This window comes from Protopterus annectens, chromosome 8.part0 (genome assembly GCF_019279795.1).
Source record: "Protopterus annectens isolate FY-2018-M chromosome 8.part0, PAN1.0, whole genome shotgun sequence".
NCBI lineage: Eukaryota > Metazoa > Chordata > Ceratodontiformes > Protopteridae > Protopterus > Protopterus annectens.
In genome coordinates, this window is record NC_056741.1 from 695278285 (window position 1) to 695302896 (window position 24612).

Genomic DNA, 24612 nt, shown 5'->3' on the forward strand with positions numbered 1-24612 from the left:
CATATAGACCAGCAATCAGACACTTTGAAGGGCACATAAAATCTTTAGCCTCTTAGCAAAGATATTGTCCCCTTCCGGGCCCTCGGTTTTCATTTATAAAATTAATCACAACCCCATTTCATTTATTGGCTACAACCTGTCTCGAGTTTATATCCTGGAACACAGACTTACTCTTGCACTAACCTCAGCCAGAAAGATTCTAGAGATCCAAGCCATAATGTGCAAAGAGCTTTTTTACTCTTAAAGACAGGGTAAGTCTCCATACGAGCCATATGTAATTTCTGTAAACGTTTTGTGTTGTAATACTGTGATGGGAATGGCCCCATTCCTAAGCCAGGGTATGATTAGAGTTAATGAAGTTACTATTGCTTCACTCTTTGATGTTCGCCATGAGTGCTCTTCGTAGGACCCACAGTGTAATCAAAATTGCCCCCTCCTGCAGTTTGTGAGGTTACATGAATTGGTAGCATACTTAAAAAGGAGTCAATTTTTTCTTAGTCCCTTCTTCCTCCTACTATTAGAACTGCCTGGGTCTTTCTTCTGCATTGCTTTAGTTTGTATGCAAACTCTGGTATTTCATGACTTTGTTCAGTATGTAAGACACTATAATCACTGGGTGTAGCACTTTTATTAATTAACACTTTTTTGTCGTTTTTCTTGGATTACTAATATTTGCTGCTCTTGCATTTATTTCTTAACTGATGGTATTCAATGATTCCATGTGGTCTGAACTCCATCTGTCTATCATTTTTTGTGGTTCATGCTTCCACTACTTCTCTGCTACCTGTTTATTTTAGTATTTCTACAATTCCCAGTCCAGCAGTCTTTTTATATTCGTGTGCTTTTCTGTGTACTGACCCTCAGCCATGAGTGCATCATCACCAGCACTGAGATATGCACAACTGTTTCCAGTTCTGTTTTACAAAACCTGCATTTGTCTGCTTCTCCCACTTTTTCTGTAGATTTTGTAAGCCATTGTGCATGTTGCCCACTATCTTGGACTGCCATTATTAGCCTTTCATCTTTTTATTTAAATTCAACTCTCCTTAACCATTCCTGTGTCAGATCCTGGTCAGCATGTAGGTGTTCTGTGACTTCCCTGTACTTGGCACCATATTTGTGGGATTTCCAGTTTTCTTTCTCCTTCTACTGGTCTGTTTCTTTATATTCTTTCTTTTGCTTTTTATCACTTTCATTTACTGTCCGATATTCATCAACTTCTGGTTTGATTTCCATTCCAGTCCTCTCAGAAATTCTTCTGCTAAACTAAACATACATGTCATTTTAGGCTTCTTCTCTTCATGCTGTAGAATTTTGACTCTGGATCTGAAGTCTGCAAATACGTATGTAGTCCCGCATTTGCAGAGATATACATCTAGTTAATTTCGAGGAGGCCCATTACTCCAGCAGTTCAAGGGATGTTTGAATTTGTGAGGATAGTGCTTGAGTAAATAGTTGGAGCAATCCCAAGTGCTTGGACCTATCCCCTGGCTGTACTTATTAACAAAATGTTGAAACCCGTCATTACAAAGCATGCCTGTTTTAAGGGATTCTTGGGATTTGTTAAGGGATATCGTTACTATCATTGACTTATTTTCAGCCAAACCCCACCATGAAGGTCTGGAGTTATTTGAAGAGGCTTTAATTCACTGTAACTTCCTGTCCAACACCGGTATTAGGCTGAGTAGTATGACTTAATGGAAATTGTGCTGGACAACTACCACCTATTCTTCCAAGAAGAATTCTGTAAACAAATTCATTAGGTGGCAGTGAGGACAGCATGTGCCCTCATCTATGCTAACATGGTGCTGTGGACTTACAGGAAGAACCACATTCTTAATTCTCCATTTGCTGATTGTTGGCTTTGTCATTTCAGGTTCATAGATGACATATGCATATTTTCCTCTGACACCATGGACAGGTTAAACAAATTTTTAAATACATCTACTCTGTTTCTCCCTTTTTGTCATTCATACTCCATGTTTCTCATGATGAAGTTAAATTCATAAACGTCACATTAAGAAAAAACGTGTTGGAAAGAAAATTATGTTCCAACCTGTACTGTAAGCCAACTCTCTCTAACTTATCTTCATTTTAACACTAATTTCCCAGACTTCCAAAAACGTAGTTTGGTGAAGGGCAAGTATGTTAGACAGGCACGTATGACTCCTGATTATGAAACCTTTACCAAAGAAAGCAATAACCTATATGGTATGTTTTAGACCATGGTTACCCTTCAAAACTTTTAGGAACCATCCAAGATTAAACAAATGCTTGGGGCTCAAAATACATGTAAATCTTGTAGGCAAGGAATATGCTGTTCCTAAGAAGACTGAGGGTGCAAACTATGAAAAAGCAATGATGTAATCACATCTCTGGGGGGATAAAAATCATTTTGCACAAAAATTGGAGTTTGCTGTCTAACCGTCAGCAAGCCACCAAATGGGAAAACACCCTGTACCCCCTTCTACCCATCACTGTTGGTGTACCCCAAGGATCCATACTTGGCCCCCTTCTCTTTAAAATTTTTACTAACAACCTCAACTCTGCTACCCAACTAGCATGCATAGTCCAGTACGCCAACGACTACACTAATCTGCTCAGTCCCCACCCCACAGGACCTACAAACAAAAATCTTTTCAGGATGGAAAACTACCTCACCAACCACCAACTTATACTAAACCCTAACAAAACTAAGTTAATTGTCTTCAATTATAATAAACCCAAAACATGTCTAAGCCCACTTTCGATCCTGTCCACAAATGTTGCCAAAATAGAACCCACTAACCACACCAAACTTCTAGGTGTCACAATTGATGAAAACCTAAGATTCGATACCCACATCTCCCTCACTAACAAAAAAGTCCACTCCAAACTAGGTACCCTATATTGAATCAAACCTTACCTCACAGAAAGTGCCAGACTAGCTACTGCCTGCACACAACTACTTTCCACCCTCCTCTACTGCTCCCAAGTTTTTACAAACATTCATAAAGTAGACCTAAATAATCTTGAAACATGCTATAATAAAATTGCCAAATTCACTACAGGCCACCCTTACAGAACACATCACTGCTCAGTACTCTCTCAACTCAAATGGTTAGAACTCCCAAACCCTTCTAACATTAAATCAACTCTCCATAGCCCACAAAGTAATCCACAAGCCAAACGACTGCCCAACACTCCATAACCTAATCCAACACAACAGCAATCCTAGATCACCAAGATCCTCAAATAAACTAATATTATAGGTTACTCAACCCCACAACTCTCAAGGCACCGCCCTCTACTCCTGTAAAATTGCAAAACTCTGGAACTCACTTCCTCAACCTATAGGTAAAACCCTAGCATACATGATTTTAAACACTCCCTTAAGGAACATCTAGCAAAACAATGGCTCTGCTCCTGCCATACCCTGGGCTAGGCCACCCATTACCCCTTACATCTCACTTAACTAGCTCACTCTCACAACTATGGTTATCTGCTGTAGGCTAACCTGATCCTACACTCTAGTTCAGTTAACAATTATAAACACACAAAACTGCCTCATCTTTAAACTGCTATACAGACAGCATTGCTCCTTTTTGACAATTTGTATCACACTGTTCTCACTATTAAGTCATGCGATTAATCTCATTCTCAAATGTTAAAAGTGTTTAATTATTGTATGTAGGTACTTACTGTACTGATTTTTCCTTTGAACATTAATGTGTGTTCAGCCTGATTGTTCAACAGTGTACTTTTGTACTTGTGGAGTTTTTCTCTCCGAGCCTTCGCTGAAAATGGGCCCCGTGCCCAGTCAGACAATACCCGGTAAACAAATAAAGTAAATAAATAAAAAATAAAATGTTCCCACTTCACAGAATTGGATGGACATTTGGGTGATCGACCACTTATAATACATAGATGAGGCAAGCATTTATAGAAGAGGTTTGAAAGCATCACCACAACTAATAGAAAGCAGGAAACATAGAAGTGAACTGTGGCGTTTGCCACCAGTGCAAGTATATTTTGTAAGGCCGCAAAATTATCACTACTGTCAGCTGCAAAACCTACAGATGCAGTAAACATTTTATTTGTAGAAGTACTGGTCTTGTGTATGGGGCCAGCTGTTTTCTGTGCGCTTCTTTTTATATAGAAAAAACTGAAAGCACCTAAGGTGGCGAATTTACAAGCACATGCATGCCATTGCTGTCAAAGAAGATACAAATGCATTTTGCAAGCATTCCCTTATATGTAACATTTCAGGCTTTAAGTTTTTTTTTTGTTTTGGGCAGTGTTCCCATTAATAGCAGAGGTGGTTATTGGAAAACTAGGACTGAGTGCAGGGAACTAACTTGGCAGTTAAGCTTAGATTCTGCTTCCCTCCAGGACGTAATGACAATACATCAATATCCAGCATACCAAAGCAAAACAGCTGCAAAATTATAACTTTTAAATCTTGCACATGATAAAATTATAAATATTCAAATATATATATTTTTACATCATTTCTTTTAAGGATTCATTTTCTTAATTACTTTTAGTGGGATGTTGGCACATGAATTTCTGAATATTATTTAACAGTGAATTACAAGTTTCTTGGCAGTTCTGATACAGCCCTGACTATTCTAAGGATGAAGTGCTTAACTGTGATTTCATTAAAGGGTTTTACTTTATTTCCAAGTGTTTGGACTTGAATGACTATAGGGCAGATGCTGTATTAAATTAAGTTGCACTTTTTCACCATTTACCCAGCTTCAGCCCTACCATATGATTTTTCCTCTCTGTCATTTAAAATAATTCTATCCATCTTTGAGATCCTATGTGTTCTATATAGTCTTAAGATCCGTGTTTACTTTCAGCTCCAGAGATATAAGTACCAACTGTCATATGAATCCAAGGATATTTGATTTCTCCCTTTCATTTGTTTACCATGGCATATTGTACCATGTCAGTGCAACCTGCTGTGTACTCCTACCTCCTTACCTCAGGAGGATTCTCTTCATTCCTGGGGTGTCCTCTGTTATTTTTTTTTTTTATGACTTTTGGGAATTGACAGTGTATTCCTCTACCAACCAAGTGATCTCTGTTCTGAGAAACTCCACTGTGCACTTCATTTCTTTGTTGAAGGAATAAGTTGTTCTGTAGTTGCACTGCACTTGAGGGTTCTTTTTGCTGTGTCTCTACATTAAGAGGACTGGATCATCCATCTTGTGGCAGTTTGCCTAGAATTCCTGAGCTGGGAAGTGCTCCATAACAGCTCAACATGAAGTCATTTATTGGACAGAGGGCTCAGGAGTGAGATATCATTTCTTTTTTTTACTATACATTGAGTGTTTCTGCAGCCCTGTGCTCATTCCAGCTCAGCAAGTATCATCCAAGCAAAAATAAGTTATTGTATTTGATTTACTGCACTTGCACTTAATTAGTGAACTTAAACTGATCACGGCTGTTTTACTGCATTTATAAAGCATTTAAAGTACTTTTGGTTAAAAAAATCACCTGTCTGTTGCTGTCTAAACTGCATTTAAATCGTCTTACTGTAAGGCAGTCTAGCCAGGGAATAAGTTGTTTTGTTGTTGCATTGCACTTGAGGGTTCCCTTTTTTGCTGTATTTTTACATTAAGAGGACCAGATCATCAATCTTGTGGCAATAGGTGTTTGCCTGGTCTTTTCTGAGTTGGGAAGCCTTTCAGAAGAGCTAAAAGTGCAGTCATTTACTGGTCAGAGCACTTGGGAGTTAGATTTCAGTTTCTTTTCTACCATTAGAAATTAAGCACATTTTCATGGAGCTGTTCTCTGCACAATAGCTGTTGGCAGTGCCTTGTACAAACGCAAATGCTTGGACAGTAAAGTTTATCTATATAACTAGTATTAGGAATATAACCTGTAAATTGTGAGGCATTGCATGGAGCTGAGCTTAAAGCAGGTAGCTTGCATGTCTAACAACACTAATACCATGTCTTGGCACTATCTAACTCTAGTCCCTAACCCTAAAGACTACCTTGGGAAGACCTCTGTATAACCCAGTCCTAAAACCATAATATCTTGTCATAATATAGGGCCGGGCAACATGGGTATGCAATTTCCAAATGTCTCTGTAGGCAGCTTGGTAAATATGAGCATCCTGAGACAATGTAGCAATTGTCTCATGTTTCCAAACATTTTAATCCTTAAAGAAGGCAACATAGTATGCGACAAATGCAATTATACAGTTTTCTTGGAGGCAAAAATCTTGCTTACAAACAAGGTCATCATGAGCACACAAACTATATCCACCCCACACACGATCCATCTTAATGCTGAGGTACTAAAAAACAATCTTCCCAAACTTGGGACAACGCCACGAAAGAGACACCTGGTTGACAAGACTTCACAATTTGAGTGCTTTCGTCAGTGAGTGCACATAGTGCATACTTCCTTATTCTGAAGAAGTCTATCACTTCCTTTTAAAATCACATGACAAGTTGCATAATACAAAATTTAAGATTTTAAAATTTTGCTGAGGTAATAAAAAACAATATTCCCAAACTTCTAGGCCCTCCTAAGCATACAAATGGCAACACCGTATCCTCCGCAATCTCTAAAGCACACAACAAACGTAAAACCAATTGCTATACATATACCTACCTATATAAAAAGGAAGCCCATAAGGCAACCAACTTTACCCAGGACTGTTGTCATAGGGGACTTCATTGTACAACACGCAGATGCTGGTCTCATCAGACTGGCAAGGAGAAGATAATTGTTAGTTGCTTATCTGGAGCCAGGATCTGCCAGGTCACACACACAGTCTAGTCACTGCATCACAGGTCCCAGTGCGTTTCTATCATAGTCCAGGTACATGTAAATAAACTGAGATGTACTGCACTGGACTACATGAAGAGAGATATTATGGATGTCTGTGTCCGAGTATGTGTCAAAGACATGTATGTGCCTTGCATTGAGCAGCATTCTATCTTCACCAAGGATGAAGAAAAAGTAATTGACTTTAACAGCTGGCTTAGTTTCTGGTGTTATTCCATGGGGATTCAATATTTATTAGCATGGTAGGACATGGTTAATAGACCATGTTGCAAAGGATGGTCTGCACCTGCCCGCCACGGGCTTCCAAATATTAGATAAAACTTTATCTACCTCCTTAGAGCCATTTTTGGTAATGGCAAACTGACAAAACTACTGAATTAGCAAAGAAAACCCAAAGGAACCTAAAGGTGTTAATACTCTAGGAGCCTTAAGAAATTTCACGCCCTACAAGCTGTCCTCACATTGGAGAATATGGACATCTTTGTCATAATTTTGTGCTTACTTACAGTAGCTATAATTTTGAAGTCACTCCCCTTCAGCTATTTAAATGTATTGGCCATCCCACTGTATCCCATAGAGCCAGAATACAAAATGCCCAACCCCTTTCAGTCTGTCCTGCTGATGTTCTTCATTCCACATTGCTGCAGTCCTAACTATTGGGTAGTCCGCTGTCCAGTCGGCCCGAATACCAAAGTATATGGCTGCCGTCGGTCAGGGCGCATTAGACTGACGTCAGTACGTCAGGGTACTAATGCGCATGACCGACGCCATATCCTCAGTCTTTTTTGCCGCATGGTCCGATGCAGAAGCAATTTTGCGAGTGCAGGTTGGCGTTCTGAAAGTTTCTGAAGTCAGAGTTTCAGACCGAATCAAAGTTGGCTAAGTACCCCGTTGGGGAATATTTTGGTTTTTTCTTGCCTCAGCATTTAACCGGATGTCAGAAAAAGTGAATAACTGTATTTCTTGTGGGAAACAGATACCTCATAGGGATTACCATACTTTGTGTATACCTTGTTTAGGGCCTGAGCACGACGTTGTTGGATGCCGCTCTTGTGCTAGATTTAACAAACGCACTATTAAGAGAAGGTTAGACTGTGCCAGGTTAGTGTTTGGGAAGCGTTGTAATTATAAAATGCCGCCGGATGCTCCGGCCGCTTCGCTAAAAAACGCAAAGATAAAGCAGCAAAACCTAGGGTGGAGGAACCGACAGTCCCAGACGTCGGTTCTTTGGAAGGCTCAGTGGAGCCGGAGGTTTTGCCAGGTGTCTCTTTGGAGTCTCAGGAAGAGACTTTACTGTTACAGGATGTATCCTCTCAGGAAGTAGGCCAGGCTGAGGGGCTTCTCAGGTGGCTGTTCTTCCCTCTCTTCCTAAGGTGGTTAGAGCCTCTCCTTCAGTTTCCAAGGCTTCTTTGAGGGGCAGGCCAAGTTTAGCTTCTGTGGGGTTTCTCCTAGTACTTCAGGATCTTTGCCTAAGAAACATATGCTTAAAATGGCAGAGGATTTGATTACTATGATTAGGGTTCTATGCCCCTCCTGATAAGAGGCCTAGGGTGGAACCTGAGTTTGAGAGTTTTGAGCAATGCTCGAGGCTTCGGAGTCTTCGGCTGAAGACTTGCAGGAGTTCCCTCCTTATTCTGATTCTGATGTGGATGATTCTACTCCTTCTGCTTCTCCTCCTGAGGATTTTTCATTTTCAGAGACTCTGCATTCCATGAGGGAGCATTTTAAATGGGAAGGTCAAGATTTCTCTGATTCCAGGAAAAGGCTTAGGGAATTCTTGTTTTACCCCAGCATAGGCCTTTAGCTATACCTCCTGTTTTGAATGTGGTGGAAGATGTGTTTGCAGAGGCTTCCTGAATCCTGATTCTTTGCCTCCTGCCCCAGTTAAACCGGATAGGTATTATAGGGTGCCTGAAGCTCATAAGTATCTTTTTAAGAGTCCTAGGGCAGACCCAGAAACTGTCTCTCAGGGGCCTAAAGGTGTGAAGGCCTCAGTTGTTAAAAATCCTGTCCCTCCTGATAAAGAGGCAAGGGCTTTGGATAGATGGGGAAAGAAAGTGTATACTTCTTCCACTTTAGCCATGAGGGCGTTGAATTGTCAGTTTCACATGTTAAAATATCAGAATTATCTTCTTTCACAGTTGAAATCTAAGGTGGATGCTCTGGCTGAAGGTATTGAGTGTAAAGAGTTGCAGGATTTAGTTCATGTGTCTGAACAGGTAGGTAAACATTCTTTGCAGTGTGGTTTTGATGCTGTGCAGGCCTCCTCCAGGGTGGCTGCCACTGGTTCTGTTCTTCAGAGGCACGCCTGGCTGAGAGATCAGAATTTAGCTGAGCAGTTAAGACAAGGATTTTGGATGCTCCTTTACAGTCTGATGTGTTGTTTGGTTCGCCTGTGGAAGCAGTTTTGAAGAAAATGGAGGACAAGGCTAAGTCTATGCAAACTGTTAAAGATTTTTACAGGTGCAGCCTCCAAGTTTAGTAGAAATTGGCCTACTAAGGGATGGACTTATCCTGCTTATGATTCCCAGTCTAGGGGTAGGTCTAGACGTGGTAGGGGCAGAGCTCAGGGTTCTTTTAGGCCTAGGACAGGGAGTTCCCCTGCTCAGACTTCTGGTGAGGGCAGGGTCAGTCCTTCGTAAGCAGACCCAATGACCTACCTTTTCAGCTGCCAGTACATTCTCGCCTGGCAGCACCTTTGGGAGGAAGGCTGTCTCTTTTCAAAGAAAATTGGGATTTAATTACCCAAGACAGATGGGTTCTGGATATTATTCACCACGGTTACAGGTTTTATTTCCATACCTTGCCTCCTTTCAAAGGCATGCCAGACATTCCTCCTCTTCAAAGGACAGAGGCTCACAAGCAAATTTCTCTGTTGCTCCAAATAGGGGCCATTCAGTCAGTTCCTGTGCCGGAAAGGGGCCTAGGATTTTATTCTCGCCTGTTCCTAGTACCAAAGAAGGGGAACACGTGGAGACCAATTCTGGATTTATCTATCCTCAACACTTATCTGGACATTCCCAAGTTCAAAATGTTGACGTTACAACAGCTTTTACCTCTGCTGGGCAAAGATCACTGGATGGTAACTTTAGATCTCAAGGAAGCTTACCTTCATGTGCCAATCAGACTAAGTTGCAGGAAGTATCTGCGTTTCGAGCTGGAAATTCTCATTATCAGTTCTCTGCATTGCCCTTTGGCTTATCTACTGCCCAGAGTATTCACAAAGGTTCTGGCTCCAGTGATAGCTTACTTCAGGCTAAAAGGAATCCAAATCTATCCTTACTTGGACGACTGCCTGATTCTGGCTCAAGAAAAGAAGATCTTCTACAGCATCTGGAATATGTCATAGCAGTGCTAAGATGCCTAGGGTATTCTGTGAACGAAATAAAGTCCAGTCTAGTACCCTCTCAAGACATGTGCTTTCTGGGTGTGAGACTGAATACAGCAGCCCAGATGGCCTTTTTAACCCCGGACAAACAAAAGAATCTTTCCAGTTACTTCCATCATCTATCTCTTCAGTCCGGGCTGACTGCAAGGACAGTCCTTCAAGCCTTAGGGTTCATGGCATCTTGTATTCTGGTGCTTCCCAATGCCAAACTGCATATGAGGAAGCTACAATGGTATCTCAAAAATCTGTGGACACAGCACTGCCAGGATTTGGACACTGTCATGCATTCAAAAGGAATTTTTGTGGTGGGCTCAGGAATGTCACCTAAACAAGGGACTCTCTGTGACCCGGCCAGAGGCAAGTCAGATTCTAACGACAGATGCCTCAGATGTTGCTTGGGGAGCTCATCTAAATGGAAAGTGGATACAAGACAAGTGGCCTGCCAGACTACAGCATCTACATATCAACATGAAAGAGATGTTAGCAGTTCAGTTTGCATTAATGGCTTTCAAGGAGTTACTTCTTCCAGGGCAGGTGTTGATTCTAACAGACAACACAACTGTCATGTGGTACATCAACAAACAAGGGGGAACACATTCTTACCCATTGTGCAGACAAGCAATGATTTTATGGGAGACTGCGCTCAGTCTGCAACTAACTCTTCAGGCAAGGTTTCTGCCGGGAGCACAGAACTGCTTAGCAGATGTATTAAGCAGACAAATCATGGATCCCCACGAGTGGAAACTGGATCTTCATGTATTTCAAAAATTGACAGTGTCATGGGGAACTCCAGACATAGATCTGTTCGCTTCTCCACTAAACCACCAGCTGCCAAAGTTTTGCACGAAAGGATTTCATCACACAGCTTGGAAAGTGGATGCTCTTTCTTTCAGTTGGAAAAATCTTCATGTGTATGCCTTTCCACCTTTGCCTCTTCTTCCAAAGGTGCTTCTAAAGGTCAGACAAGACAAGCCAAGGATGATTTTAATAGCTCCAGATTGGCCTCGGCAGCACTGGTACCCATTACTAAGGAGTCTGGTAAGGAAGCCTCCATGGCCTTTACCCTTGATTCCACACCTGTTGTCTCAGAGGGACGGTCATCTGCTCAATGTCAAGCTTCACTCTCTACATCTAACAGCCTGGCATATTCTGTTTTGAAAGACAGCAGGTCTCAGCTTCCTCAACAAGTTTTAAATGTGATTATGGAAGCCAGAAGACCTAGTACAAGGAAAGTGTACAGAAAAATGGAAGAGATTTTTGTTTTGGAGTGCAGCAAACAATTTGGAGATTACTGAGCCAAATTTGAGTGTGGCTCTTCAATATCTTACTGAGTTACTGGACAAAGGTTTGTCTTTCTCTTCCATTAAGATTCATGCTGCAGCTATTTCAGCTCACTATGATTGTGATCCACCATTGTTTTCGATACTTTGTTCAAGCAATTTCTTAGAGGGCAAAGAATATAAGACCCCCACGTAGAGCTCCTACTCCTGCTTGGGATCTCAATTTTGTGTTGGAGAAACTTACTCTACAACCTTTTGAGCCTGCGGCTACTGCTGAATTGAAATACTTGTCATGGAAGACTGCTTTTTTGTTGGCCATTACTTCTGCAAGAAGGGTTTCTGAGTTGCAGGCCCTTATGGCAGTGGAGCCTTTTTTGATTTTTCATAAGGATAGGGTATCTTTACGTACTAATCCTTCCTTTATGCCTAAGGTGGTTTCTAGTGTGGCTTTAAACCAAACTATTCATTTGCCTACCTTTTATGCAGATCCCCAAAATAAAGGGGAAAAGATTTTGCACACTTTAGATGTACACAGGCTATTGCGTTATTATTTGAGCAGGACTAAGGATTTTAGGCAGTCTCAGCAGTTTTGTTTCTTTTGCTTTGACTTCAAAGGGCAAGCCTGTGTCAAAACAAACTATTTCTAGGTGGATTGGGTGTTGCATTACATTTTGTTATTCCCATCATGGCAAGGAGATTCCAGCTGGGATTAGGCCTCATTCCACTAGGGCTACTGCCACTTCCACAGCATTTCTAAGGGGGGTGGCAACTAAGGATATTTTGGAGGCAGCTACTTGGGAGTTCAGTGCATACTTTCTCTAAGCATTATCACCTTCCTCTCTACTCTAAGTCTAGGGCTGGTTTTGCCACAGCTATTTTGCAAGGCATGTTGTCAGTTCCTGCTTCCTTATGATTTGCCAGCCTCCCTTACCTCTGCTTTGGGATTCTACCCAATAGTTAGGACTGCAGCAATGTGGAATGAAGAACATAGTACAGTTTTGTACCTACCATAAATGTAGATGTTCGAGGATCCACATTGCTGCAGTCCAATTTACCCTCCCTCCTTCCCCTCTGTGTTTAGGGGTGGTTGTGTAGGTGAGGTTATATTCTGCTAATTGTGTATATATTGTATATATATATATTTTTTTTTTGGTGCAGGTATTTTGGGAGTTTTTGTTTTTGGCCTTATCTTTTCAGGGTCTTCTGACATCTGGGGCAAGAAAAGACTGAGGATATGACGTCGGTCATGCGCATTAGTACCCTGATGTACTGACGTCAGTCTAATGCGCCCTGACCGACGGCAGCCATATACTTTGGTATTCGGGCCGACTGGACAGCGGACTACCCAATAGTTAGGACTGCAGCAATGTGGATCCTCGAACATCTACATTTATGGTAGGTACAAAACTGTACTTTTTAAAATTAGTGGCTTAAGTTACCTCCTCTTTCATACTTAACTGCTTAGTGCACACTGTAGCTCTTAGGATATTAACCAATATTTTCCATATTACCTCTAAAATCTGCAGCTTCTACTCCAAGACCACCAATTATTGGAGAGCCCACATTCTACCTCTCAGTAGTCATCTTGGGAGTAGTGCTTGCATCGATTCATGACTGTTTCTGATTGGACAGCGAGTGTCTGTGTTTGCCTTTCCTGATTGGTCTGAATACCTTTCAAGGCATCGACAAACCTGTAGGCCCTTTCATCATCTGGGACAAGACTATTGATCACCAAAGAGTCTGTGGCCTGCTTCTCATTTTGGGATTGGTTCGACTGTTTTGCCTCTTGTGAGAGGAGAAGCAAAGTAGCATTTTATCCCAACAGCATGATGCTGTGGTGAGACTAACACTAGTAGTAGCCAAGGCAGTAGCTATTCAAGTGAATCTTCTCTTTTTTTTCATTAACAAGCTAATTCTATTTTTTCAGTAAGTACTGCATGATTTGCTGCTGTCTAACCTAACTTCAGAACATCTGCCTAAATGCTTCATCCATAGATCTTGAGGGTCTACTTATTTAGTTTCCCCTCAAGTGTTTGGCAGTACTCTGTATAGATACAGACACCTTGAGTAGTTGACATTTTTCTTGTAAAAGCACCCTTAAAATTTCACCAATACCCAGTTGTACACAGGACAGCTAGTTTGGAGTGACGAGCATTGACCACAGAGTTGCAAACCAGATACTCCTGACATTACTTTATATTGTCACTCCAACCAATAAAAAAGGGTCTGTTGCCACAGATATAAACTTTCCCACTATCTTGTTACCAGCTTGGTGAATATAGGCATCCTGAGGCAATGCTGATCATTGCCTCATGTTTACTGACAACCAGTTAATTCTCAAACAAACTGATATGGTATGTAAGAGATGTATTTACACAATGTCACTGGAGGCAAAGGTCTCGCATAAAAGCACTCCTAATGACAATCGGGCTGTTACTAGTGCACATGCTGCACTCATCACACACAATTCAAAGCAGACACATAGACCCGTATATACTGAGGTACTTAAATGTAACCTTACTAAACCCCAAAGACCTCCTAGATGAAGTAAACATAACAAATACCCTCAACAGCCCCAAATGCACTCTTTCAAAACAACACCCACATCAACACATACAGCCACATCCGATAGAGCCTCTACTTCTAAGCCTGTAAGGCAAGCCACCACACACTCCAGCTTCCTGGTCATTGGAGATTCCATTGTGAGATACACTGATGGTCCCCTCTCACCAGGCTGAGTAAGGAGAAAGTCATGGTCAGTTGTTTATCAGGGGCCAGGATCTCCACTTTATGTATGCACTCAGGTCATTTGACCATAAGTACCAGTATGGCTCAGTCATAGTCCATGTGGGTGTAAATGACCAGAGATGTAGCTGCATAGACTGTATGAAGGCAGACATCATGGAGCTGTTGGAATGTGTGTCCCTGGCTGGTATGGGCCTAGCATTAAGCAGCATTTTACCTTCTCCAAGGACGATGCCACAATACAAACAAACAATGACTGACTTAATAACTTGCTTAGTTTCTAGTGTCATTCTTAGGGGGTGCTGTTTTTGTCAGCATGGAAGGAGATGGTCTACAGACCACGCTGCTTTGCCAGGGATGATCTGCACCTCTCCCCTTTAGGCTTTCAGATATTAACTAAAACATTGTCCTCCCCCATAGTGTCTTTTTTAGACAATGCCATACTAAAAGTAATTCCAACATAACAAATCAAAACTAAGAAAATATAAAGATGCTACTGCTCAATGTTAGGAGTCTAACAAAAAACTCAAAAAAAAAAAAAAAAAAATCCACTCCCTACAAGATCTTCTCACCCTAGAGAGTGCTGACGTCTGTGCTGTCAATGAAACGTGGTTTAAAGCTGTGGAGAGCACACCGTCAGTGCAAGGCTATAATGCCTTCTACACATTTAAACCAACTACTATACAGACTGGGACTAAAGGTGGAGGTGTCTCGATTTGCTTCAGAAATAAATATACCTCAAGGCTGGTCACACAGGACAATGCACTTGAGCTTCTCTACATTCAAATCACCATAGGCAAAATCCCATACCAATTACTTGCAAGCTATAGATTCCCCTCTATGACCTAGAAACCCATATTAAGTGGGAATCATATATGACACCAAATGTACTAGCACAGAGATTCCTGGATTTTGTAAACACAAACTCCCTGGACCAGAGGAGGGGGGTAGGTGGTTGGCGTAATGGTTAAGGTGCTTACCTTAGAAACACAAGGTGCAGGGTTTGATTCTGACATGGGGTCATTGCCTAGGCTTAAAATGGCCCATAAGGGCAGTTAGCCTAGTACTAACCTATGAACCTATACACCAAGCAGGTGTACAACCATACTAGATCTGGTCCTTACTGATATGGGAGAGTGCTGCACACCTCCTAGTGTATTGTCTTCTCTGGTAAGGTCAGACCACAAAATGGTCTCGTGAAGTAAAAAATAAAACCTGGAACCTTAGCTAACCTTTGAATATTCAGGAACTACTCTTAAGGCCAACTTCCAACTGTTAAGTGTTAACCTGGTAAAATGTCAATCCCCCATCAACCTTGTGAACACTGCTGCCTATGTGGAACTGTTCACCGAAACTGTGACAATATGAGATATTGCCATCTGTACTAGGGAGAATAGGGAAGTTCATGTGTAACATATGCTTGCATAGTTAGCTGGAGTTTTGTGAATAGTTTTGTAAATAATTTTCTGTTTGACTGTCGCACTGACTTGTACAGGTGCTTGTATTAAAAATGTATCAACAGTGTTATAACTGACTAAATGTTTGTTTAAACAAAAAGTTCTATAATGTTCAAATACTGCAAAAGACCTTAGAAAAGCTCTGAGTCTGTATGCTACCAGAGTCATGTGATCAAATGTGATGTCATTCTATAACCAGCACTGAGGGGATGGAACTCTCAAGACCATCTTTTGTTTTCTTTTCTTTAGAACCTGATATAAAAGTTTGACAGTTATCCCAGTCAGTTCAGTTAGATTAGTGTAAGTTGGAAGAACATGACTTTGCCTTGTGAAAGTAAGCAACTCTGCATCTAATCATGCCTTGCTGTATTAATTAAGTTGCATAGGGAACAGTTCTTTAGATAGTCGGAACTTAATGAGATTAGCCAAGTATTGTTTTTCTGCATCTTCTTGAATCTGTCCACTTGTGTGATTTTTACTTCTCCTGTGATTGAAACTCTGATCTTTATTGCACGTAAGTATTTAATAATCTAATTTTTCTATTTTACTATTTATTATTAAATATTTTTACACCTTTTATTGCGGCTGTTCTTTTAGAGATTACTTTAAAATCTTAAGAGTATTTTGCCTATTTTAGTGACACCTTGGCCACTCCAAAAAGCCTTGCTGTTTGGGTTACACTCTACCATTTTAGTATCGATTTTTACAAAGTGTAATTGGATACCCTTGTAAGAGCCTGACGGTGACTGGCTGGTGGCTGCATCATTACCATATTGGGTATAAGGGGGCACAGCTAGTAAATCTATGTCAGCCTTCTAGCTGACTAAATTTGCAGATTATTGCAAATTAGGAGCAGTCATTGACTACCCACTGACAGAAATGCTCTCCCAAGAAGGGCTGACATAGACAAATAAATGGTGTCAAAGTCATGGACTGAAACTAAATGCCAAGAAATACATGATAGTATCCTTCAGGAATTCATCCGACCCTGGTAACGATCATATTGATGACACACCCGTAAGAGTTGACCCAGTAGTTAAGGACTTGGGGACACATACAGGCAGTAATCTAGCCTTTGACCATCATGTGTCTACAGTAGTGAGGAAATTATTCTGTGTTTTGCAACTTATAAACAAAAGTATGGCATCTAGGTCAGAGAAAGTCATTGTTCCACTGTAGTCGGCATTCATTAGACCTGTCACTGAGTACAGTACCCACTTTGGTATGTACCTAACCAGGAATATCCAACAATTGGAACATCCACACAGGTTACTCACTAAACGAATACAGGGCTTAAGTAACGTCCTATGCAGGCCGCCTCAAGGACCTAAACCTGTGTTCTGTCTCCTACAGGCTGTTGAGGAGAAATCTATGCCTGGCATACAAGACATTGTCAGACCCCTCTCTGATGGACCTCCTACATATCTGCAAAAAAAAACAGCACCAGTGTTACCCATTGTAATGACTTAAATCTTGCCTGTGAGACAAATAGGACCTGCTGGAGAGACAGGTATGTATCCCAGAAACTACCCTTACTCTGGAAAAGGTTACCCATCTGTGTGAAGCAGAGTTCCTCCTTAACCCAATCCAAGTGTAACTTGGACAAATGGCTGGAGAACAGGAAATTCATCCTTGATTTAGTACCTGTTTCTCTAATGGACAAAGCCTATAAATGATTCATCTCCCAGGCTCCTGCTTACACTTACAAAGTTTAGCAGAACTTGTCAGAGATTTGGAATTCGTGGCTAGGCTTAAAAAAGGCCCCTTGTGGTCGTTAGGTTCATAAGTGTTTACCAAGCTATTACCAGGACAAGGCTTAGTTACAGAAAGTGCTCTGGCAGTGCCAGACTTTACTACCTTTCACACATTTAGACCGTCAGGCACACAAACAGGGAATAAAGGTGGAGGTGTCATGATCTACATTAACCAACCTAGAGGTATATTGTTGCTAAACAAGATGATGCCCTGGCGTTCAACCACGTGCAGATCACCATAGATAAAGTCCCTTACCATCTATAGATCACCATCTATGCCCAAAGAATCCTATAACTAGTACTTAGACCTGCTGGAGGCTGTCACCATCATTTCAAATACCCTATTCATGGGAGACTTCAACTGTCCTACTATAGACTGAGAAACATGCACTGCTTCCAACTTGCAGGCACAATGTTTCCTGGACTTTATTAACTCAAATACCCTTGAATAGAGAGTGCACACTCCAACTACAGGTTGTTGAAACATACTGGATGTAGTACTCCCCAAAATGGGACAGCACTGCACCCCCCCCCCCCATGTCACATCCTCACTGGTGAAATTGAATCACAAAGCTGTCTGTCTCAAAATAAAAATCAGTATGGAAAACCCAGCAAAACCTGTAATGGGTAGATCTCTTCTAAAGCAAACTACAACCTATTAAGTGACAGTTTGTCAAAATCATTGCCCCCCCCAAACCCTGAGTTCAGAGCAGCCTATACAGAATTGTTCACAGAAATCCTGTACACCCATGTAAATGGCTGCATTAGAGGCTGCTGTACCTACCAGAAATAAGGCCAAAACAAGCCCCTTAAACAGACCACACTTGGTGGAATCCTATCCATAGATTTATAACAAAAGGATAAAAGTCATAGCCAAAGTCAGAGAGAATCCCATAATGGCAAGCTCATCTCAGGCTGAAGACAGACCCAAGGCCTTCTACAGCTATGTCCTAGACCTTAAAAGTAGCACACAGCAGTACACTGAACTGGTGGTAAATGGTACCACCTTCACCGAACAGAATGACATAGTGAATATGCTGGCTGACAAATTCAGCTCTAATTTCACCTCCCACTCTCCCTCGCCTTATCCCGTGAAATCCCTACTCGCATAACTCATTAGCAGGGAGTAAGTTATGGCGACACTAGCCAAAAACACAGCCTCAGTGGGCCCAAACAGTATCCTTAGTTGCCTCATAAATAGCTTGAAATGTGACCTGTCAGGACCACTTGAGTCACTTTCAACTACAACCTCAAAACAGGCTACATACCACATGAGTGGAAGACTGCAATGGTGATCTGTCTTCACAAGGGTGGACCATCAACCATCACCAGAAACTACAGATCTGTTAGTCTGACTAGTTTGTTATGCAAAGCCACAGAACAGATTGTAATGGAAATGATCAGCACTGGCAACCTACAGACACTGGACCCATCCCTGTTTGGCTTTGGCAAAGGAAGGTAATACCTACTTAACCTGGTAGACTTCTTTGAAGGGGTCACCATGGCAGTGGATGAGGGGAAAACTGTGCAGACCACCTACCTTGACCTGGCTAAGGCATTCAATAAAATACCCCAATCAGGTATTATTGACATACTCGCCAAAGTAGGCATAAATATGTACATAATTTGCTGGATTACTGGCTCACAGATAGGAGCCAAGAAATCACGATTGGTGAGACCAACTCCACCAAGAAACCAATCATCAGTAGATTACCTCAGCGTTCAGTACTGGGCCTGCTCCTGTTTGGCATGTAATTCTTGGTGGTCAGGGCTAATGTTAAGAGCATCTGGCTCACCAAGTTTGCAGATGAACACAAATTGGGAGCTGTCAGAGATTACCTAATGACACTAACATCCTGCAGGAGGTCTAACATAGAAAAATGATTGGTGATGAGCTACAGATAAAACTCAATGCCAAGAAGTGCATTATAGTATCTTTTGGGAAAATGTCAACCCAGGTTAATTATTTCATTGATAAGATACCCCTAAGAGTTGACCCAGTAGTTGGGGATCTGGGAACATATGTAGACAGTAATTTGGCTCTTGACCAGTGCGTAGACAAGGTGATAAGAAATGTATTCTGTATTTCCCAACTTGTAAATAAGGGTATGGCATCCAGGTCCAAGGAGGTTACAGTACCACTTTAATGAGCCATTATCAGACCCATCATTGATTGTAGTGCCATCTTCGGTATGTACCTGACCAGGCATATGCAACAGTTGAAACATTCACAGTGCTTCCTCGCCAAGAACATCCAGGGTATTGATACATTGTCCCATACAGATTGCCTTAAAGCCCTATCTCTATACTCTGTCTAAATTACTGAGAGACAATCTATGCCTGGCATGTAAGGCATCCACATATCTAGCTCTGAAGGTACTTCTGCACATCCGCAAAATGAGTAACACCAGAAACAATAGATCCAAGGATTTAAACTTTTTCTTTCGACATAAATAGAACATGCTTTGCAGACAGGAGTGTGTCTGAGGATCCCCTCATTCTGGAATAGGCTCCCCATCCATGTAAAGCAGAGTCCATCCCTTACCCACATTCAAATGTAACCTTGACCATTGGATAGGAAATTGAAAATTCTCCCCCAGTCCAGCCACCATGCCTCTGATAGACAGAGGCTGACAGTAAATATTCCCGAAATAACCCCCCCCCCAAACTGTACCCTTCCAGACACCCATGTTACATAGGGACACAGTTTGGTTGGGTTGCATGTCTAGGCTTATAAAGGCCCTGGTGGTAGTTAGCCTAGTGTATACCTATAAACTTATAGTCCAGGCGTGTGCTTTTCTTTGTTACCTTATCTTTTACTTGTATTACTGATCCTCCAACAAAAAGGCTTTAAAATGTGTGCATGTTCGGCAGTGGTACTGCTTATGAATTTTGTTGCCAGCATGGCAGAAAAAAGTAAAAACTAGCACTAATGTTTCTTTTCTTTCCACAGCAATCTAGGCTGGCTGTATTATGGGCAGCTGAAGAATGACTGGACACTGATGACAGTTAACACCATTGGTGCTGTACTGCAAACCATCTATATCCTGGCCTTCTTCTACTTCACAGCTGAGAAGGTAATGTAAACCAGAAACCAAAGTTGAACTAGGTTGGGTTCTGCTGACTCAGAAAAAAAATAAACTATTCCCTGTAATTGTATTCTTAAGGTATACAGAACCACAGTACAGTTTAATTTAACAAAATTTACTTATACTGTGAAAGAAGGTCACACATTTTATTGTGTTGCAGCTCTTCTAGTTGTAGTTTTGCTTACTTAACCTGTGTCTTACTCTGCTACGAGTCTGTCCTGAGCACCCTGATAACGTATACAATTGTCAGTTTCTTACAGATCAGCATAGATTCCATTACTTATGCGATTATCTAACCATGAAGCTTCTTTAACCACCTTTATAAAATGCAGCAACAAGGGTTTTTTGCGGTTTAAATGTTACATCATTCCTTTCAGCAGAACTACGTGTAAGGAAATGCTAGTGTGAAGAATTAGACAAATAACTGTAAGTTAAGGCACGCTGTCTCACAATGTGCGCTTTACACATTGAAAAGTGTTTCTCCAACATGCCGACATGTTTTCATTGCTCACTTCCTTGCTGAATCTCCTATCATTTACAGTGTCATTCAGATCCTGTGTTGTGACTAAAGAAAGTCCACTATGACACGAGTTCCTGTTTTCAGGAAATAGGCCTAAAACATAATCAGTTATTAAACTATCAAAATAAGTAAACAAACATAATGGTATGTGTTCAGAAATGGATTTTATATGAGGTGTTATGTGAGGAATGATGCATCAAATATACATATAATCCACATTAACTGTGCGTTCTTGGATATTATTATAAACGTTGCTGTGACTGCATGCAGTACTGCTGCAAGATATTTGGACTACAGTATCAGCAATCTGATGTAAATGCATTGTTAACCACATTTATCCCTGCATGGATATTCTGAATTTAAAACATCTGAGAACTGCAGGAAGGGGAGTAGTATCTATAATATTTTCTTACAACTAGATAGTTGCCTTCAGCGTTTTCAGCTTGGAGAGTTTATTGTCTTCCCTGTTTAGTAATTTGATCCCCAGGTGGGTGGGCTAGATTGTTAGCTTGTTATGGTCTACCCTATTTAGTGATTTTATCATCTGGCGGGTTGGCTGTATAGCTCTGTATTGTCTACGCATTCAGTAATTTTGATCACCAGGTGGGTGGGCTGTATTCTTTATTACCCTGTTACAGCCACAACCCAAATTGAAAACTGTCAGTTTAATAAGTATTCAGATGGAGCTTACACAGACTTAAATGTAGCATGCAAGAGTTTGGTCAGGCACACATTTAGTATATCCAAGTATACTACATGTACAGAGAATCTGGGAACTGTGCTGCATTTGCAGTGTAAGAGGGACAGTGTGGTATAGCCTCATATACGTTGATGTGTAGGTAAAGTGGTATGTAATTTCAAATGAGTTGATTATAGCATTCACACGCAAGTTATTCAGTCAGGTTTGAGTGTAACTGTGTTCTAAAAGTGTGAAAGCCTGGTGTATTCCTGAGACTGAAAGAAACTGGCATTATTACCAAAAGGATCAAAGGCAGGTGATTGCCAATAGCTTGATCCTTCCCTGAGAAGAATCTGCAAGGAGAGCGAGACAAAGCCTGGATGATTTGGAAACTGGATTCAACTGACCTTTCTAAGCATCAGAAACATTTAGCTCTATGAAGGGGTCAGCAGGATAGCCAGTAATGTGGCCACACTGAATTATCTGAGGGCCAAAGAAAGGGTGCTCGTTGGTTATTCACAGATGTGAAGAACACTCAGAGGTCTCGCTGGGGACACATTCTTCAAGAAAAGCAGAAAGGAGCTTGATCTAAATTTGCTGTAAAAATGCAAGGACCTTATTAAATAGTCTTCGCGAGGATAAGTTCCCCAGCTTTTGCTTCTTGATTTCTTAAGATAATTAGTGACTCCATTTTATTTTTTCCAGATTAGTCATCAGGCAGTACTTGGACTCCTGGAAAACAAAACAAAACAAAAAAAATTTTCCTCTGTACAAATGCATTGCACCAAGCAAACTATTTAACTCCTTTTTAATTGCATATGTATTTTTTTGGCCATCTGCATCTGCCAACTATTTGGCTAACTAGTAATGTGACCTGCGGCATCTTGGTCCTAGTTAGGACTTTATTCCTGTATGCCACAGAGCTGGCAAAGCATAACTCCTTCTTGAAGCTAGGAAGTCATGCTGTTGACATACCATCGAACCATTTGTTCACACTTTCAGCCTCTGTTTTAGGACAGGCATTATACTTTACAGTTTTAAACATGCAAGGATTATTTCACTGGGTGTGGCAGGCCCAATAGAGGTTACTGATTTTAGGTCAGTAGTCTGTTTGTGCCCTCTAGAGAAATCCTTGAATGGATTTATTTTATACATCTTATTGAATGATGCCAGGCTTGTTTGCAAAACACTAATGATCAACACACTTGCATACGATCACTAATGTGTGACTACAGTATTTTATCTCAGAAGACTGAGGTTGGGGTTTACTGTTTTTTTTGCTTTTTAAATGCTGTTTGCAATCAATTGATATTTTGTGATCTTTGAGTCAGTTAGAAAAGTGCTAATAGCTTGTCTGAAAGCCCTTTGTATGTGTAAATCAAGTATTACATTCTTTTCCCATGACAGCATGGGTTTTGGATTGGCTTTAGCCCAATAACAGGCCCTGTACTTTTACTGATCAGATATATGGAAATAGGAAAAAATTACTTAATACTGGGGCTGTGTTTCTTGAACTTAAAGGGCCCTTGAAACTGTGGAACATATTGCTGTTGTTAAGGAGGTCATCTGCTTGTGACCTTAGGCAAAGCCTGAGTGATCAAACAAAGGCAACCGTGGGTAAATCCAGCATTACCCACACTCAGCATATTCTACACGCAAGATGTAAAACCACTGACTTAAATGCCTTGATTACCCAACACAAGCCTGATAGTCTTGTTATAACTGAAACGTGGCTTAAACCCAGCATGAACGACTCAAAAATTACCCCCCAAGCTATAATATTATTTATTTTATTTATTTTTTTTTTTTTTTTTTTTTTTGATACATGTCCATTTTCAGCGGAGGCCACATTTAACAGTTGGTACATTGTTACATAGATAAAAATGATATTAAATTAAACAACAATAATAGAATATGAAAGAAAAGCCAGTGATACAAGCATTAATAGTTACATTCATAAAGTACATGATAAAACAAGGGTTTGGACACAGCACAGAGATATGTGAAGAAAACACTTAATGTTAAAAGATATTATCAGTCAAGATGGTTCAGAGGGAAGAGAAATACAAGAATTCCTTTAAGAGTAGAGAGGTGGGAGATGTATTAGTCAGGGTGTGAGCATTGGCATAACCAGTGGGACTTAAAATATTGGAATAGACTTTTTAAAATATGATTTTGATATTTTGAATAAGTATTCTGTTTGTTCTATCCATCCAAGGTCTTTTAGGTTATTACAGTGGTGTGTTCTATATGATGAACCATTTGCAAATTATATGAGCATGAAAGTTTATTTAGCTCAGTTTTATTCAGTTTGGTGAACATTGGAGATGCATATAGAAGTGTGGATAATAAGTGGGTAATGGGCAATAGTTGTTTTTTTGGTGTTAGAAAAAGGCTTTGATTCTATATAGTTTCCTGTTGACAGTTTTGATAGTAAGATTAATATGTATGTCATATCTAAGTTTATTGTCTATGGTAACTCCTAGTAGTTTAGTATGGGGGTCAGGTGTTATAATTGTGCCATTATTTGTTTGGGATTAAGAAGTAGCTGTCTTCCTGTTAGCCAGTTTTCAACAGCTGTAAAGCAGGATTGAGTTTTAGCTAATAGATTGTCTAAAGAGGTGTCTGAACAGACTAAGGAGTGGACCCAGTATGGATCCTTGTGGAACACCTATGGTATTTGGTAGGAGATTGGAAAGTTGATTTTGCCAGAGTATTGCTTGTTTCCTATCAGAGAGGTAAGCTTGGAACCAGCCTAAAGTTAGATTGTCAAGCTGTAAAGTTTTAAGAGTATTATGAAGTAGTTGGTGGTTAACCATGTCAAAGGCCTTTGAAAGATCCAGAAAGAGAGCAGATGACATTATTTTGTTATTATAGTATCAGTAAAAGTTGGTCAGTAGTTGGTTCTGGA

The 24612-nt window shown here is 40.7% G+C and overlaps 1 protein-coding gene across 1 annotated transcript in view; it reads left to right on the forward strand.

Moving 5' to 3' along the window:
• The window catches only part of SLC50A1 (solute carrier family 50 member 1), a 716724-nt gene that overhangs the window by 463580 nt on the left and 228532 nt on the right, over positions 1–24612 (forward strand). Inside the window, exon 3 of the mRNA XM_044080142.1 lies at positions 20367–20490. Within this exon, the coding sequence (XP_043936077.1) occupies positions 20367–20490 (124 nt within the window). The remainder of the gene's footprint in view (positions 1–20366; positions 20491–24612) is intronic.